The sequence below is a fragment of the Vombatus ursinus genome, unplaced genomic scaffold (assembly GCF_900497805.2).
Source record: "Vombatus ursinus unplaced genomic scaffold, bare-nosed wombat genome assembly UNPS02014812.1, whole genome shotgun sequence".
Lineage (NCBI taxonomy): Eukaryota > Metazoa > Chordata > Mammalia > Diprotodontia > Vombatidae > Vombatus > Vombatus ursinus.
Window position 1 is genome coordinate 42981022 of NW_020954590.1, and position 19402 is coordinate 43000423.

Here is a 19402-nt window from a genome sequence, read left to right on the forward strand (position 1 = left end):
CCTTCCTTCCTTCCTTCCTTCCTTCCTTCCTTCCTTCCTTCCTTCCTTCATGCAAGGATGGCTGATTGGCAGAAACCTATTGCATTTGCCGGTCAAGGGCTAGATGTCAGTATCTTATCTTAAAATGTGAAGTTCTTAGCCTCAAAGTCACTATTATTGTAAAGTTTTTCAGTTGTGTACATGGACTTCCATTTTGGTTATAGACAAGCCATGTGTTATATATTCTAATACTCTGATAAAGACAAAATTAGGTGGTTCCATCCAGAGATAGCCACCCTAGCCAATCATAGGTCCAACATGTATTACTGGCCAGGGGGAACCAACCAATGAACCTAGGTGACCTACTCTAAGGGCATGGTGAGTCAAAAAGCCATGGGAATCCCAAGAATGCAATCTGATTCTTGGCACAAAAAATTAGGAAGGGCCTGTAACACAGAAAAATAAATGTAAGCAGGGATAGTAAATGTAGGCAGGTACCAGAGTATTTCCTTCACAGAATCAGCAGAAGCAATTTTGCATCCCTGAGTCAGTTCTACCCACCAGATTAAACACAGATGATTGGTGGTTAATCGAGCTATAGGAGGAGAGTTTAGCAAAACCAATCCACACAGGGCTGGAGGCAGAAGATGGGGAGTTTTTCGTAATTGTCTATTGCCTTAGGTACTGGTTCTCTCCTTTTTTTGTTGTTGTGTGAATAAAATATTTTAATGTTTAATGTTCTTGTTAGTCTGAGTGGTCACAGGAGATAGGAAGCCCTTTGGGGGAAGCAGATTGAGAAAGACATTGAAGTTTCCGAGATTTCCCTAGTTATTAGCATAAGACAGATTTCTGTGAAAGCACTATCAAAATTACACCCCTCTCCATTTGTCAGAACAAATGCTCTGATGTCACCCAGGTTATTATGTAAGTTTGAAGGGAAAGGGCAGCTAGGGGGCGTGGTGGATAGAGCCCAAGCCCCTGGATTCAGGAGGACCTGAGTTCAAATCCGGTCTCAGACACGTAACACTTACAAACTGTGTGACCCTGGGCAAGTCACTTAACCCCATTGCCTAGCCAAAAAAAAAAAAAAAAAGAAAGAAAAAGCTGCCATAAAGGGGAAAAGAAAGTAAAGATTGTGAAGAAATAAAAAAAGCCATGTAAAGTTAATTGGTTTGTTTTGGTTCCTTTGCCTCAGTTTCCCCTCTTCATCTTAATCCTCCTTATTTTGCTTGTAGCTTGAATAATTTAATCATAAAGGCCAAAACTTTCATGACAGCATATCACTCACTTAAAATTTCGCATATAAGGGGCAGCTAGGTGGTGCAGTGGATAGATCATCAGCCCCGGATTCAGGAAGGCCTGAGTTCAAATCTGGCCTCAGACACCTAACACTTACAAACTGTGTGACCCTGGCCAAGTCACTTTGCCTTGCAAATAAAAAAAAAAAAAGGAAAAAAAATTTCACATGTAATCTTGAAACAATATCAAAACCTTGTATTTTGTGTCATTTGATGGTTTACAAATTGCTTTCCTGTACATTTTCTGATTTAATCCTTAAAGAAACCTGAGAGGTTGGTAGTGGATTAGCAGTACCATGATTTCACCTCTATAGGGACCTGCCTGGTGAGGAAACTCTTGCTATTTCAGATCAGCACCTTCCTTGCAACTTACCATCTTAGGGAGTTGCCAAGAACATTTCGAGGTTAAGTGACTTGTCCAGGGTCACACAACCAGTTACGTGTCAGAGATGTGACTTGAACACAGATCTTTCTGACTCTAAGGCCAGTCCTCTATTCACTAAGTCACTCTTCTCTGCATTATCACCAAGCTTAAGTGACCTGTCTAAGATCACCCAGCTAGTCAGCGTATTTAAAGCCTTTATTTAAAACCACTTTTCTGGCTTCAAATATAGTGTTCTTTCTTCTACTATAAGCTTCATCCCAACAAAAATATCAAAATACACAGGAGGACTTCAGATTTCTCAGAACCTTGCTTACTCCCACATGTGACTGTTTCTGAATCAAGGCAAGAGTGTTACTCTCTGAAACCAGCTATTTGCCCAGTGGCATCTTGGTGCTCCAGCAGAATTCATTCATTTCTTACCACTGAATAACTTTCTCCCAGAGAGTAATTTATTCACCTTGACTTTGCAGAATTATGGGATTAGGACTAAAAGGGGTTTGCAAAGATCACTCCATCAGACCCTCTCATCATACAGAAAAGGAGTCATAAGCTCAGAGAAGTAACAAATAATTAGATTAGGGGATAATATCAGAGGCAAGGCTTCAGTCTGCTTCCTCTGACAATAAGGTCAGAGCTCTTGCAACCACACTACACTGCCAAAGAGCAGGCCCAACTTTAGGATTGTTGCTAATATGCATTAGTGCTAGCATTGCCCAGATGGCAATGCTGTTTGATTGACTAAAGTGCTTACTATGTACCAGGCACTATGCTAAGCATTGAAGAGACAAAGAAAAAGCAAAAACCTTCCCTTTCCTCCAGGAGTACTGAGGAGACAGTCTGCATATATACGCATAATAGATACATATAGAATAAGAAGGAAACAATCATTTATTAAGCACCTACTATGTGCCAGGAACTGTGCTAAGTGCTCCTTTGATCTTCACAACAGCCCTGAGAGGCAGATGCTATTTGTTTCTGTGTTTTACATTGAGGAAACTAAAGCAAAAAAGGGTTTCATTGATTTTCCCAGGGGTCACACAGCTAGTAAATGCCTGAGGTCAGATTTGAACTCTGGTCTTCCTGACTTCAGGCCCAGCCATCTCTCTTCTATGCTAAGTAATCATAAAGGGGAAAGCATTAGCACAATATGGGGCACAGGTGGGGTGGAGATGAGGAGGGACACCTTCTGCAAGAGATAGTACTTGAGCTGAATCTTAAAGGAAGCCAGAGGTTCTAAGAAATGACGATTTAAAGGAAAGAGAGTTACTGCCCAAGGGCAAGGCCAGTGGTGAGAAGGTAGAGTAGGCCACAGAGGGTAAAGTGAGCAGTGTGTCTGGATTCTCTGAAAGAAGGAGACATGTTAGAGATATCGTGGTTAAAAAAAAAAAATTACAATGCCAAGTGCAAAACAGAAAAAAAAAAGTCACTTCACATAGGTTTGCCTTTAAATTTTGAGTTTAATCAGAATCAATTAAACCATATATCGCTCCTAATTTTCTCTGAACAATATGGGGACTCTTACTGAAAATAGTCTCTTATTTTCCCAGTATTTCTCCTTGGAGGTTAGAGAATGTATTTTTTTCTTCTTTTTTATACTGAGCATGGAAGAAAACTGAGTTCAAAGTAACTCAATATTGCAGAAAAACGGTAGCACCAGATCACTTAAATCAGTCACCAAATGCTTTTGAGAACTTACGAAAATCATTGCACAGGGGACACAGAGGCCTACAGTCCAGCCCCTTAAACTTTAGTTGATTGTGTCTTCAGATGCTTATCCTTGAGTGGCCCAGAAGAGTGTGAATATTTGCATCAGCTGTTCCAGTGTTCTGTAAGAAGTCAGTTGTGTGACCAGGCTGATCAAATCCATGCTTTTCTGCTCACTCCCTCGCCCTTTTCTTTATACTTGAAATAATGAGATCTAGCAATGAAGCTGGCCAGCCATGTGATCCAGTGAATAGAGCACTGGGCTTGGAATCTTCCTGAGTCTCAGACACTTACAAGCTGTGTGACCCTGGGCAAGTCACTTAACCCTGCTTGCCTCAGTTTCCTCATCAGTAAAATGAGCTGGAGAAGGAAATGGCAAACCATTCTAATATCTTTGCGAAGAAAACCCCAAATAAGGTCACAAAGAGTCAGACACGACTGATCAACAACAAGCAAGTAAGTTAGTTTGGTACTTGTTGAACCATTCCTGATGTATGAGTTACCACCCTTTTTGGATTTCATTGTTTTCCCAGGTATGTGAAACTCAGGGTGGCTCCAGGTTCTATTACAGCAACTCGGTACTCAGCCATCAGAAATGCCATTGTCATTCCTTGCTTGATGTAGTGGAAATAATAATAATAATAGTAACGATGATGACAAAGATGATGATGATAAAAGTTTGCAAATCTTCTTGGCCTCACTTTCCTCATCTGTAAAATAAAGACTAGACCTTTTAGTGCTAAATCGAATGATATTTTGGCAGTTCATATCATATAGTTTGTGAGACAGCGGATAGAATGTCAGACCTGGAATCAGGAAGACTCATCTTCCTGAGTTCAAATCTGGCCTCAAACACTTCCTAGCTGTGTGACCCTGGGCAAGTCACTTAACTCTGTTTGCTTCAGTTTCCTCATCTGTAAAATGAGCTGGAGAAGGAAATGGCAAACCACTCCAATATCTTTGCCAAGAAAACCTCACATGGGGTTGTGAAGAGTCAGACATGACTGAAAAAACAACTGAACAAACATCATGTAGGTTAGCACCCAGTGGTTCCATATGTGTTAAGCTTATCTCTCCATATAGACTTTGATCTCCTTGAGGTTTGGGATTACATCTTATATTGGTCTTATATCTCTAATTGCACCCACACAGAGTTAGACACATAAAAATAAGATATGCTGCAGAGAGGAGTTCAGTGGGAAAGGTATTTCCATTGACCACAATTTGATAACAGTTTTAAAACAGCTTGAATCTGGTGTGGAATTCTGATTGACAGTGGTGTTCAGAATAGAAGTAATTTGAGAAAGCAGTTCTGGGATGGCTGGATTAAGAAAAATGACTTCTGTGCTTCCTCAGTAGAGAAAGTGATGGAGCAGAATCTTGTAACTGTTATGTACTAAATGAACCGCACCCTGTGGGTTAAGTACCATTCCCCTTAGATGACAAAGAAGATGAAGTGATGAAAGGATATTTCCTTTTGCCTAGGTACAGAGAAAGACCTATTTCATATTGTTAGACATTTGGTTCTAAATTGGTTATTTCTAATCACATTTGGTTAGAAAAAAAAAGCATCTCTTTTTGCTGTGAAGATGAAGGTGATTGAGTTGACCAATACTATTCCGCTAGCAGAGTTTCCTTTGGGCTTTGAACTCTACTGATACTCTATTGCAAACCTGCACAACTTGGTAGGGGCCAAAATTAGAATAGGCTAAACTTCCTCAGGCTGTAGATAGGTTTTTAGCAGCTCACTTTCCAAGTAAAGGTATAATTAATGATCAAGCTATTTTGCAAATAAACCATATTTGAAAAGGGAAGTTTCAGTTAATGTAATTAATTACACTTATTACTTAAGATTTTTTTTATCATGAAATCACATTAATATTAAAAAAAATTACTTTGCTGCACTTACTTTGTCCCTGTTTAATGCCAGTAACGGCCAAAAACACAGCAAAAAGGTACGACTCTCCCCCATCTGAGACTAGAGACAGACTGCCATGGTTGGTTGCCATGGGTCACGTGACAAATAGGAGAGAGAGTATGCAGTGGCAACCCACCCGCCAAGTTACATGATGGGCATAATAGTGACTAGCGGAAGGCGGGTTAGCAGGGCACGGACAAAGCACTCATTACATCTTTACTTTCTTTTACATCGTATACATTCAGGTGTGCTGCCTGAAATCCTTTGGCAGGTGGAAAGGGGCCCATGGGCCATATGTTGTATAGCCTGCTCTATTGCATTAGACTGTAAGCCCCTTTGTGGGCAGGGCCTATGTCTTTTCCAACTCTTTTATCTTTCTCTTCACCTTTACCTAGAACAGCTTCTGCACATGCACATATTTTTTTCAAAAGAATGAATTTCACAGGGCACACTAGTGGCACATATAAGCCTATATATATATAATATTCATACACAGTCATATATAGTGTGTATGTATATATGTACACATACACACAAATTAGGGGGTTAGGGTGAGCAGACCGTATGTATCTCTCTCACCAGCTGCTGCAGAGAGACTTGGCAGAAACACAGGGATTTTTATTCCTATATTCAGGAAAAAAAAAACTTTTAAAGCACCGTATATAAATTGCCCCATCCCCAGCCAAGTGTTCCCCAAATGTTCATTAACACTAAAAGATGGCAGTCTCTTTCAAAGCAAGCTTTACATAGGGGAACGCAGTTCAAAGAATCCAGGGCACCGCTAAGCTGAGGATAGGAATGTTATGCAGTTGGACCTTGAGGGGATAAAACGGGCAAATGACAAACTCTGCTGTTAAAAAAAAAGTGAGACAGGCTGGGAACATGATCCCAAATGTCCTGTAAGGTGGTACAGTCGGGCACACTGCAACAGGCTCAGCAAAATGGAGAACACTGGCATTTTCAGGGATCTGGAGGAAACAGAGAGTCCACTGGAAAAAACTAGGCCTGCTGAGATCCAGAGATGGATGTCAACCAAAGTAGGTTATAAGCAAAAGAGTGAGGGAAGTTTTCAGGGACCAGAAAGGTAAAGTTTGGATTTTCCAGATTGCTGTGTCATTCTTCATGTTTAGTGTTCTCCCAGAGCAGTGACAGGCTTTAACCACATTGTGAAAGTCATGCCACACACCCTCCAGGAGAAGGACCTGTCCCTGAGTCATTGGTGAGCCCACTGACTCCAGAACCAGCACTCTTTCCATGAGATCATGCTTCATCCTCATATTATTAAAGGTAAAAATCCTACATTAGTTTAAGCTTTTGATCAAGAATCCCTCAGAGTTAAATTTCATGGACCTTACTCATTACATCAAAATGGGGAAGATAAACTCAGCTAGGATTCAGACTGCTATTTTTTTGGAGGGGCTGAGAAATCCAGTGATTAAGCCATGAAGATGTCAGGACCAGGTAAATACAGACACTGATCACTGGCCACAGAATTTGATTACTGTGCTGCTGGTATGCATTCGTTGAATAAGCAGTCTCTTTATAGTTTGATTTACAGCTAGAAGACACCTTGTTGTTCAGTTGTTTTCAGTTGTGTCTGACTTTTTGTGACCCCATTTGGGGTTTTCTTGGCAAAGATGAGGAATAGTTTGCCATTTCCTTCTCCAACTCATTTTATAGATGAGGAAATTGAGGCAAACAGGGTTAAGTTGACTTGCCCAGGGTCACATAGCTAGTAAGTATCTGAAGCTAGATTTGAACTCAGGAAGATGAGTCTTCCTGACTCCAAGCCTAGCATTCTATCCACTGTAACATCTAGTTGCCCTTATGGGCCATCTCGATGAGGAAACAGACCTAGCAAGAGGTAGGTGATTTGTCCAAAGTCACAGGTTGGATTTGAACCTAGATCCCAGTGTCCCTTCCAGCGTACCACACTGCTCTATATTAATTACTACCAACGTCTTCTGTTAGGCCTTTGAAGACCTTCATAACCTGTCCCCCACATTCCACTCTTCTTACATTAACCCTTCCCACCATAGATAGATAGATAGGACAAATTGAAGATAATCCACAGAGGGAAGGCACCAGCATTAAGGAAGATCCATAATGTTTTCCTGTAGAAGGAGGGATTTTAGCTGAGGTTTGAAGGAAGTCTTGGAAGCCAAGAGACAGAGATGAGGAGGGAGAGAGTCCCAGGCTTTGGGGGACAGCCAGTGAAGGTCCCCAGAGTCTGGTGATAGAGTGTCTTGTTGGAGGATGCAAAGGAAGCCAATGTCCCTGGATCATGGAGGAATTTGTCCTATCTATAATAATTACCAGCAATTTCTGGTTTCAGGGAGCAAGAAAAAAAGCATAATTTAGAGCCTTTGCTTGCCTAGAAAAGAACATTTAAACCTACATGCAGACAAATGAAGTCAACTTAGAGGACAGAAGTACTTTCTTCTCTGCTTTTCTGAAAATGAAATTCCTACAATTATAGAATGTTAGAGCTGGAATAGATCTTACAAAGTGTCTTTTCCATTGCCCTCATTTTTACAGAGGAAGAAACTGAGTCCCAGGGATGGGGAGTATCTTTCTAGTTACAAATCTGGAACCAGAACTCAGGTCTCCAGATTCCCAGTAGGATACTCTCTTGCCATATAAAATCATTTCTCTTACAAATAGGAAGAAATGCTGGGGAACTTTCTCAGAACTCAGCTGCTAAAACATTTTCCTCAGAAATGAAGGACTACTTCTTTGGCCCTCCTCACTTGTCTTAAACAGATGAAATATCAATAAGGTCATTCACTATCCATAAAGACCACTTGGGGAATGGTACAATTTCCTATCCCCCAGGAGTGCTCTTTGCCTGGGAAATTTCATTTTATTCATTAGCTTGGAGAACATCTAGATTTCCAATCACATCCCTTTACAGGCTAGACCCAAGCCGCAGCCCAGTAGGTAAGAAAGAGGTATTGATAATCTAAATACAGGTTACAAAAAGAGAGTTTATTGCACCCTGTTCATCAGGAAAAGAAAAAAAAAATTACTCAGTAAATAGAGTTGGTTTCCTTAGTGTTTGAATGTGTCATCCATAATCTAGGTGGATAAGAGCTCTGGGCCTGTAGTGAGCAAGACCTCAGTTCAAATCCATCCTCAGACACTTCCTAGCTATGTGACCATGGGCAAGTCATTTAACTTCTGTCTGTCTCAATTTCTTCACAACTATAAAAGGGGGATAATAACATTACATACTTTCTAGAGTTATTGTGAGGATCAAATGAGATAATATTTGTAAAGTGATTAGGACAGTGACTGGCACAAAGTAGGTATTTAATAAATTTTGGGGGGGTGGGGCTAGGCAGTGGGGTTAAGTGACTTGCCCAGGGTCACACAGCTAGTAAGTATTAATGTGTCTGAGGCCGGATTAGAACTCAAGTCCTCCTGAATCCAGGGTCAGTGCTCTATCCACTGTACCACCTAGCTGCCCCCTATTTAATAAATTCTTGTTGATATGATATGATGATATAACATGACATGACAATATATAATATAATGTAATGTAATGTAACATCATATCATATCATATCTCCTACCCGAAGAATTCACAGATAATCCAGCCTCACAACTAAAAAAGTTTGCACTTGCTGATAAGTGAAAGAATTTAGCAGATGTTATGTACAGCCACTGTGAATGTGAACTGCCCCTTACTCAAACACCTCTTAGCATGCCACAGTAAAAAGAATGCAGGATCTGGAGTCAGAAAGCCTGTGTTCAAATCCAGGCTGTCCAGGCTCTTTCTCTTGTTATCTCTGTCTGGTCCTCTTTTTCCTTATTGATAACATAAGGATTTGGATCTTTTAACCCCTGATGTCCCTTCCAGGTCTAAATCTGTGAGTTTTCCATCCCTTTCTTAATGAACATCAGATCACAGGTTTTTAGGATGTTAGAGGTCATCTACTCTGACTCTCTCATGTACAAATGAGGAAGCCAAAACCAAGAGAGGTCAAATCTGCCCAAGGTCATACAGCTTAATTAGTGTGGCAGATAACCTAGGCCTCTTCCCACTGTGCTATACTGGCAAGAACATTTTGTTTCCTATCAGCTTGATGGTTGGCTATTTGTGGTGATGTTTTTATCCTCATCCAGTATTTTTTTTTAAGATCATTTTAAAAATGGTTCAAGAACTCAAGATAAAATTATACTTGTGGAGTCAGTGCTGACCAAAGCAGACATCAGCATACTGATTATTTCTAAAAACAAAATATTCTGAGGCTTTCATATTGGGTGTAAAACTGAGTCTGACTAAATATAGTGAAGAGATGTCAGGGTGAGTGAGCAGCTCAGGGTGTGCACACAGGTGCTAAATTCTGCTCTGCAGCTCACTCTGTTAAGTGGCCTTAAGAAAACCAATCAGCCATGGTGTTGCTTAAAAAAAATTTTTCTTTAAATATTTTTATTGCTATCTTGTTTTTACATAACCTACATTTCCCAATATTTCCTCTTCTCATCCCAGAGAGCCATCCCTTATAAAAATAAAAAAGGGGAGAAATTTAGCAAGACATATCAGAAGAGTCTGACATTATATGCAGCACGTGTTCCACACCCACAATTCCCATCTTTTGCAGAGAAAAGGGCAATGGCACTTTCTCATATCTTTTCTTTGGGGCCAAACGTGATCGTTATGATTCAGCAGCATTATTTTAATTTTTTGGATTTAATTTTCTAGATTTCCAATCATATCCCTTTGCAGCCTGGGCCCAAGGGACAGCTCAGTAGTTCTAAGAAAGAAGTACTGATAAGTTCAATTTTGTCATTGTTTTTTTTTTTAATTTTATTATTATTATTTTTTTTTAGGCAGTTGGGGTTAAGTGACTTGCCCAGGGTCACACAGCTAGTAAGTGTCAAGTGTTTGGTCTGAGGCCAGATTTGAACTCAGGTCCTCCTGACTTCAGAGCCGGTGCTCTATCCACTGCACCACCTAGCTGCCCCATAAATTTTGTCATTGTTGATCAGTTGTTTTAGTCGTGTCTGACTCTTCATGACCCCACTGGGATTTTCTTGATAAAGATACTGGAATGGTTTGCCATTTCCTTCTCCTGCTCATTTTACAGAGGAGAAAACTGGGTTAAGTGACTTGTCCAGGGTCACATAGCTATTAAGTGTCTGAAACCAGATTTGAACTCAGGAAGATGATTCTTCCTGACTTCAGGCCTGCCATTCTATTCACTGTGCCACCTAGCTGCCCCATTGATAAGCTAAATATACATTACAAAAAGACAGTTCATTGCTTCTTGTTCATCTGGAAAAGGAAAAAAAAACTTATTCAGAAAATAGGATCATTTCCCATTGTTGTAATCATTGTGTATGTCCTTTGCCTTACTTTGCTTTAAACATCTGTTCATCTAAGTCTTGTCATGCTTTTCAGTATTCATTATATTTATCATTTCTTACAGCAGGTTCCACTATAGTCTTGTACCATAATTTGCTTAGCCATTTCCCAGTTGATGAACATCTACTTTGTTTCCCATTCTTTGCTACTACAAAAAAAGCTGCTATAAATATTTTGTCATATATGAGATCTTTCTGTTTTTTTTTTTTTTTTATTGACCTGCTTAGGATATATGCCTGCTGGTAAAATCTCTAGGTCAAAGCATATGGATATTTTAGTCATCTTCTTTACATAATTCCAAATTATTATCCAGAGGGGTTGACCAGTGCTCTAACAACAATGCATTATTGTCTCCATCTTTGTGCAGACTTTTCTTCATTGACTTTTGACATCTTTTGTTATTTTTGCCTATTTGCTGAATGTGAGGTAAAATTTCAGAATTATTTTGATTTTCATTTCTCTTACTATTAGTAATTTGGAACATTTTTTCCATACGGTTGTTAATAATTTGCAGTTCTTTTGAGAACCATTTGTTTATATCCTTTCATCTCATATAACTACTTATATATAGCAATGACTTTTGTTATTCTGTATTTCTGTTAGTTTTCTAAATATCTTGGATAACAGATCCCTATGAGTGATATTTGATATGTTTCCCCTGCCCCAGTTAATCGTTTCCTTTCTTATCCTAATTACACTAATTTTGTTTATTCTGAACCTTTTTAATTTCATGCAATGAAAGTGTTCTATTTTATCATTTGTGATGAGTTTTATCCCTTTTTTGCTTAAAAATTTATTCCCTGCCTGTAACTGTGAAAAAGTATCTTTTCTTGTTATCTTCTGATTTTTTTTTAGGTATGATCTTTAATATTCATGTCACAGATCCATTTTCAGTTGATTGTTGTATATGATATAAGATAGTGTTCTACCTCACTTTTTCCAGGCTTACCAGCAATTCTTGTCACATGCCTTTCCTAGGTGATTTATGTTTTCACATTTATTAAACACTGGCTATTGAATTTAGTTATTTTTTTTATTTTTCTTTTTCTAGTATATTCTATTATTATACTTTTTTAATGATTGCCAAATGGTTTTGATGATTACTGCTTTATAATATTCCTCGAGTTCTAGAAGTACTGTTCTGTCTCCATTCCTTTTTCATTATTTCTTTTGATATTCTAGATCTTTTTATTTTTCCAAATTAATTTTGTTGTTATTTTATCTAGCTCTATAAATTATCCCTTTGTTCGTTTGATTGGTAGATCCTATAGCTTGTAACTTATGTATGTGTCAGTGAGATTTTGTTTTTTTTTACAAAGAGGACAGGAGTGGTTGTTGAATCAACATGATTTTTGTATCCACTGAAAAAAGCCAGAGCTTCCAATGAGGTCGCCCTGGAACCAAGCTGATATTCAGATCATGTCCCCTCCATGAGTCACTACAATATAAATTCCTCAAGGGCAGGGACTGTTGGACAATGCCTTCCATGGGTTTGTTGGTTAGTTTTTTGGTGGATGGAATAGTGATATGGTCTGGACCTGTGATTTCATCCTTATGGGGAGCTCCTGTTTTAGAAATAATAAAAATAATAAAAGCTAATATTTATATAGCAAGTTCTATGTGCCAGGTAGTTAACAAGTATTATTTCATTTGAGTCTCACAACAACCCTGGGAGGTAGGTACTATTGTAATTCCCATTTAACAAATGAGGAAACTGAGACAAAGATTAAGTGACTTATCCAAGGTCACAGCTAAGTAAGTGTCTGAAGTCACATTTGAACTCTGGTCTTCATGGCCTCAAGCCCAGTATTCTTTCCAATGGGCCACCTAATTCCCTCCACTGATATCTACAACATATAGATTGAGAGCTGCTTGGGTTAGTGATTTGTCCATAGTCACTTAGCTCGTAACCTCCAGAGTTTCCCCCAATGCCTGCCCTTGCTGCCACTGCCTCTCCCCCTGAATGGAGTAGATGCCTAATAAATAAATGTTTGTTGAACTGGATAGTGTTGAATTGGATTGGATAAAAATGAAAATGAATCATGCTAGGCAATGCTTCTACTCTAAATGCTACATGATATACACCCTGAGCATCTGGAATAGTTCTCTTTATTTCCTTGTTTTGCTGCATCTGCTGTATTGAAGCAAAAAGCAGGGAGCTCCAAATTTATAATAACCAACTCAAGTAATGTATCTTGTTGCTGATTATATGCAGCCTAGAGAATGAGAAGAGAGAGTACAAAATGCTATCCTAGAAGCATGGCTTATGCATGAGATTATTTTGTGCCCAGAATGAAAATGGAAGAACATAGAAGTGTGTAATACCAAAGCATTGGTTGTGTTGTAGCCGTGGAGAAAATGATGGCAGTGTCTTAGTCTGAAGTCCCTTGGGGTCACTTGAATCTTTGAGTAGAAGACAGTCAATTTCAGGGAAAGATCATGATTCCTGGAACTAAGATTATTAGATAGCATTTGACCTATTTACGGTGACCTTTGACCACATTTAAATGGGAGCCGTTAAAGAGGGAGTGAGTGATTTCAAGTCAAGTCAACCAGCATTTGTTAGCTCTTAGCGTGTGCCAGGACCGGTGCTAAGTAAGCACTAAGAATACAAATACAAGCAGAAAGCCCCAGCCTCAAGAAACTTGTTCTAATAAAGGAAGGTGAGACATAAAAGGGGGTCAGGAAGAAGGTACCTGGCTTGGGGGCTGGTGGGGACACTGTAGACAAAGTCCTGTGCTGTAAAGAGTCAAGAGTGCAGCTTGGAGAGGAATAAAGACACTTAGCCTAAGCCTCCTCCTTAAAATGGATGTCCCGGGAGGAACCAGCCAACAGGTCACAGAGATGGAGGGCGCTTCCCAACGGAGGAGGAGCTCAGGGGTGAAGAGGTTTCTAGAAGATATTCCACCAAAAGTGCACTGACATTAACATTACTGTTGCTCTGTTTAAGTAAATCCAAAGCCCAAGGAATTCTGAATTTCTTTCCAAACAGAAATTTGTGTATATTAATAAATTATCTCTGACAAACTTTGACTTTAAAACACACACACACACACACACACACACACACACACACACACACACATATAATGTGAGTAGTTACCACGTTTTGTTTTGTTTCAGTTCAGTAACTGAACTAAGCACCTCCATGTGCAAGACACTGCCACAGAGAAACTAGCCCTTTCTAGAGATTTCTCAAGCATTTGATGAGGACAAGAAAGTACTAGAGTTTTGTTGCCTTTTTATTTTTCCAGGAGAAAAAACCTGCTTAACGCGGAGATTTATTTTTCTCCAAAGGGTCATCCTTCTTCATGACTAGGTTTCACATCTAGCTCTCGGGAATCAGACTCAGGAAAACTAGAACCTGACCTGAGCAAACCACCAGATGAAACATTGATAACTCTTGTAGTCTGCCCAGGCCTACATTCCCCAAAATCTGTTGATTTGGGAATTTCAAATCTCAAACCTATTGAGAGAAATTATTATTTTACTATTAACCAATTATTAAATTGGGATCCAGGATTTTTTCCTCAATTTTTTCAGTAAGTCCCAGGTCCTGTAAAAAATCAGTCTCTGTAGGACATAACTGATTGAGATTACCTTTAGCCCTCAAGGAACATACTCTTCAATGTTGGGGGTTGTGCCACCCAACTAGGAGACCTCACTTCTGTTTAGAGTGTAAGCAGAATCCAATCTGGGCAAGTTCTTACCCTGGGGAAAAGAGCCCCTTCTTGTACCCCTCCATTAGTTTAGGGTTACTCAGCTCATGAAGTAGAAAACCAGCCAGAGTGGAGATGGATTCCCCTGTCCAGATTGCTGAACTGGGCTGGATCTCATGATCAAGCCATGTTCTCACCAGGAGTTGAAGACTTTTAGCCCACCTTCTCATTAAATGTCCACCATCAGGGTTGAGTTTCTTTTTGTCAGAAGAGTTCCCTTTCAGAAGTGGGATTTAAGGTGGTTCAGAGTCTCCCTTTGTGTCTTCAGTTGCCTTGAGAAACCATTGACCATCAATGTATTAATTGCCCACTAGCCTGATTAACAAATTGACTGTTAATTACCCAGGTGCATAGTTTCACTATGAAAATATTCTCCTGACATTTTAAATAAAATCTGCTTTCTTTGTGCATCAGACAAAAGAATTGCACTGGATCAGGGTCCTGTGTGGTACAAGGGACAAGCTCTTGGGCATCTGTTCTTTCCACTTTTGTTTGATCTGACACTTGAGAAATGTGTCTATAGGGAAAACATGTTCTTTTCCTGAATCTACAGACAGATCTTTAGTAGAACTTTAACCCAGATAGAAAACCATTAAATGTGTGCAGCTGCTCGAATAGGTCTAAATATCAAGTCTAGTATCCTTCATAGGTAATGAAAGAATGGGAAAGATGCCCATAGCAAACTTCAGTTGACCCTGCAAGCCATTGTCCTGTATCTTCCTCCTTCTCACTGCCAGACTCTTAGAAAGAATTAATTACCTTTACACTCTCTAACTTCATTTCCTCACTACCCACTCACTTCTCATTGCTTTTGCACTCTACCACTCAACTGAAACTACCTTCTCTAAAGTGACCAGAAAGTACATTGGGCCCTGGAGTTAGAGAACTGGGAGGAGCCTCTGAGGCTTGCTACCCTGTGTGACCTGGGGTCACTTAAGTGACTCAAGTCACTTAAACTCTTCCCTCTCCTTTATAGTCAAGTCACTGCCAGGTTTTGTTCATCACACTTCCATAATAGCTATCACATCGGTTCCCAACTCTTCCCTGCTGTGGCCAATATTCTGGCTTAAAGCCCCATAACCTCTCACTTCTAATTGGTCTCCCTGCTTCTAATCTTTCCTTTCTCCAATACATCCTCCAAACAGCTGTCAGAATACTTTTCCTAAGTCATAGGTCCAATCAAATCACTCAGAAAACCTTCCATGTCTTCTCATTGCCTATAAGACAAAAATACAGAGAGTCTGTCATTTAAGGCCTTACCCAGTCTCCCACTTACTTTTCCTATCTTATTTTGTACTCTTCTGTGTTCCAGCCTTACTGGACTACTACCAAGGCTGTGGGAGAGTAGGGGAGGAGTACCCATTACACACTTTAAAATGTAATTTGCATTATTAACATTTTCTACAATACTTTCTTGAGTCTAGATACACAATAAGTCAAGCTCTGATTTTCAGTATTGGTTGATTTCCAAGGTGTAAATTCTCATGTTTATTATAATGAAGCTGTATCAAACTAGTCTACGCTGGCTCCAGCACACCCCAGCCTATCAGCCAAGTCCCAGACTTGGTGCTCTGCATTTGCACAAGCCGTCCTCCCTGACTCGAATTCACTTCTCCCTTGTGTTCCTGAAATGCTGAGCTTGGATGCCACTTCCTCAATGCATTCCTCCCTAATCCTTCCAGTCCTTACTGCTTCCCTACCCCCACAAGCATTCACCTTCAGGGCAAGAGTTGCTTTATTTTCATCTTTATACTTTCGTTGCCTAACGCAGCACTAGCACTTAATAAATGGTTAATGAGTTGAATTGGGTGATCTGGAGGTGTCGCAGAATTTGTCTTTGACAGTTTGAAATATATATGTACAAATATGCCTATATACACAGATATAAAATTGGTTATGAGAAAGAAACAGAGTCATAGAAAGACAGAGAGCATTCAAGCACTTCCCATGTTCCAGGCACTTTGCTAAGCCATACTATGATTCACTTATGACCTAAGAAATTATTTAAGTTTATTCAATAAATTTGAACAGATAGAATTTAAGCTTTTAAGCACCTGCTATGCACATGTTTCAAATTAGGTTTTTCATTCTGTGTTATAGGTGGCAAATTTTGTGCAAAGCCTTCCAGGTTGTGAAGATCATTCCAGATACTTCAAGAAAGAGGTAAAAAATGTCAGCAGAAGTCTTTCAGTAGCCTCCCTGTCTCTTGTCTTAGGGGCCCAGCTTGGTCATTATAATCACAGTTTTTATTGTTGTCTTGTGTAGCTTTTTCCCCGTCGTATATAGCTATGCCTTTGTAAAGGCACCTTGTCTCCCTCCCAAGATGCCGGCTGAATTTTAGTCCAGGTCGACTTGAGCAGCCATAGTAATCCCCACCCCTACCTCCTGGGCTGGATTATTAGTGTACACCCTCAGTTGTGACTTAACAGCATTGGAATAGTCGAATGATTAAAAAAAAAAAAAAACATTTGGAAAGATTAGTTCTGACAGACTAACTCAGAGAAACCGTAATCCTTCTTGGCCTTGTATCTCCTAAATCAGGGCATGGCTGATTAAGTGGCCTGTGTGAGGGTAAGTTTGAGTCTATACATATTTGACCACACAGCAGTTAGTGGTGGGTAGCAGTGGTGTGGGTGGTGGTGATAGTATTGAGCCAGGCCCAGCCCTATGATTTCATGAGGGTAGGAAACTCCTGCTATGGAAACTCCCTCTACTGACGTATATAGCTACAATTTATCCACAATTTATAGTCTTAGTTGCCTGGGTCATTGAGAAGTCAAATGACTTTGGTCATACATTGTATTTGCCCTGTTTTCCTGGCTCCAAAAGCCATTTTTCTCTCTGCTATGTGATAATGCCTCTCTTTGTTGTGGATAGATGGGTTTGAAGTCAGAAACTGGTGACAAGGTCAAGTCAACAAGCAAATGATTTATTAAGTGTCTACTCTGTGCCAGGACTGTGCTAAACACTGGGGATACAAAGAGGGGGAAAAAAAAAAGACATCCATGCCCTCAAGGAGCTTACATTCTTTAAAGGGGAAGACAGCACATTAAAAGAAGCTGAGGAGGGGGGGAGGAAGAAGGACAGGAAGAGGGATAAAGAGACACCTGACCTTATCTGGCTCAAGGCCATTGTAGAAAAAGTCTAGGAGAGTCAGAGGTACAGTCTGGAGAAGAATGAAGACAAGGCCCTTTATTTTTTTTATTTGCAGCAGATTGATGGCAAAGCCTTCCTGCTTCTGACCCAGACAGATATAGTCAAAGTGATGCGTATTAAACTTGGCCCAGCATTGAAGATTTATAATTCCATCCTGATGTTCAGGAATGCCCAGGACCTCGGAGAAACAGATTCTGCCTCTAGCAAAGTCATCAGGGAATAGATATACCATCCTCTCCTGGACACCTTGAACTTAGGTTATTCAAGCAATAAAATCTGGAATACATTAATTTGATTTTTCATGTTTTACCTGGTCATGTCCATACTGAAAAATGTTAAGTGTCTTGAGTTTTATACATTGAAAAGATTTGGTGACAAAGTGCCAGAATTGAGAAAGTTTTAGGCACATTCAAATGTCCGTCCACATTGTTATTCTTTGGCAAAGTTTTGTCACATCAGGCAGACTAAAGATGTTCACACATACATTCATTTTTATCCTTTCCCTAGATTCCATTAAAGAAGCCATTTCCCATCTCCCAGGCATAAAAAAAACCCTCAAGTGGTGAAATATTAGAAAAACAGTGTTCATAAATACACTGTTAATGTTTTCACCAGAACATCCAAGCTTGGCTCAGATTTGCCATCTGGACCATAATGAGTCTGCAAGAGATACAGGGAGGGAAGAGACAAAGACCTGGTGCTTTAAAAAGATGTCTTGTGAGATTTTTGTGTACTTTACTCAGGAAAGTGTGAATGCTTTTAAAAAAAAAAAAAGCACATGTTTTCATGATTCATTAATTCTCTTTTTTTGTCTAAGTAACCATTTCTTAGTTGTTCACTAAAGACTTCTTGGGACCTTAAAAGGAGGATGTGATGGTGTAATATGACAAAAATCAGGCCTAGGCGGTTTAAAATGAACACTCATCTGCTTGGCTCTGACGATTATCCAGTCCCCTAGTGTTTTAAATGGTATAGCATTGAGATCTGTTTATAACACTGCTTTTGGCTGACAATCTGCCTTTATAGATGAGCTGTGTTATGTCAGGCTTCTGCTCCGTGTAACTGATCACATTCAGGGGATGGGACTCATCCTGCTGTACGTGTACAATCAAAAGCTGTGTTATAATGGACAGTAAGCCTATTGTATTTTTTAAAGCTGGAGATATGTCATCATAAAAGAATGATCAGAGGGAGGAGAGTTGAAAAGAATTGTCTCCCACATTCAAATGTTTTGTAAGCTAATGTTTACCTACAGGTAATTATACCTGAAACCAGAATCCTATGGGATCCTCCGTAATTGGCACTTCTTTTCAGATAGGAACATGCACAAGGGAATGGAGAATGTGCTCACATTATTAATTCCACCATCTTTGCAGAAGGAGAATGACAAAGAAATCAGGAGAAAAAATAGCCAAGTTCTACTGTCACCCCCTCTACTTGCAACTAACTGTTACGGTTTTCTAATGTTGTATCTATTTGGATAGAAGTGTCAACAATACCAGTTACTTGAGGAAAAACATCATCTCTAAAGCATATGCATTTGTTATGTTTCCTTGGGGTCTTTGATTTAGATAGAATTTTAATATATTATTGGTTGATGTAAATTTCCGTTTCTGTGATTTTGCCAAATCTTTCTATGGGTAAATGAAACCCCTGCTTTTACTGTATTCATATTTTAATATATTTTAAATGCTAATAAAGATTGAGATACATGAGATGGTCATGTCCCCTTGCCTTCATTAATATGACACACTGTGTCTAAGCTTTGAGACTCTTTTCCTTACATTTGAAATCAAGACAAAATCATAGTGACATCTCATGCATTAGCAAGCAAAGAATATAGCCTGCTTTGAGAGCTGCATATCTGGGAGT

The 19402-nt window shown here is 39.5% G+C and overlaps 1 protein-coding gene across 4 annotated transcripts in view; it reads left to right on the plus strand.

Annotated features, from left to right (window-relative positions):
* Positions 1–19187, plus strand: part of LOC114054055 (lethal(3)malignant brain tumor-like protein 4) — a 504773-nt gene extending 485586 nt beyond the window's left edge. For all 4 annotated transcript variants that reach the window (XM_027877122.1, XM_027877124.1, XM_027877123.1 and 1 more), the window contains 2 exons: positions 16475–16537; positions 17586–19187. In XM_027877122.1, the coding sequence (XP_027732923.1) occupies positions 16475–16537; positions 17586–17753 (231 nt within the window). In that variant the 3' untranslated portion in view covers positions 17754–19187. The remainder of the gene's footprint in view (positions 1–16474; positions 16538–17585) is intronic.
* Positions 19188–19402: the final 215 nt, after the last annotated feature.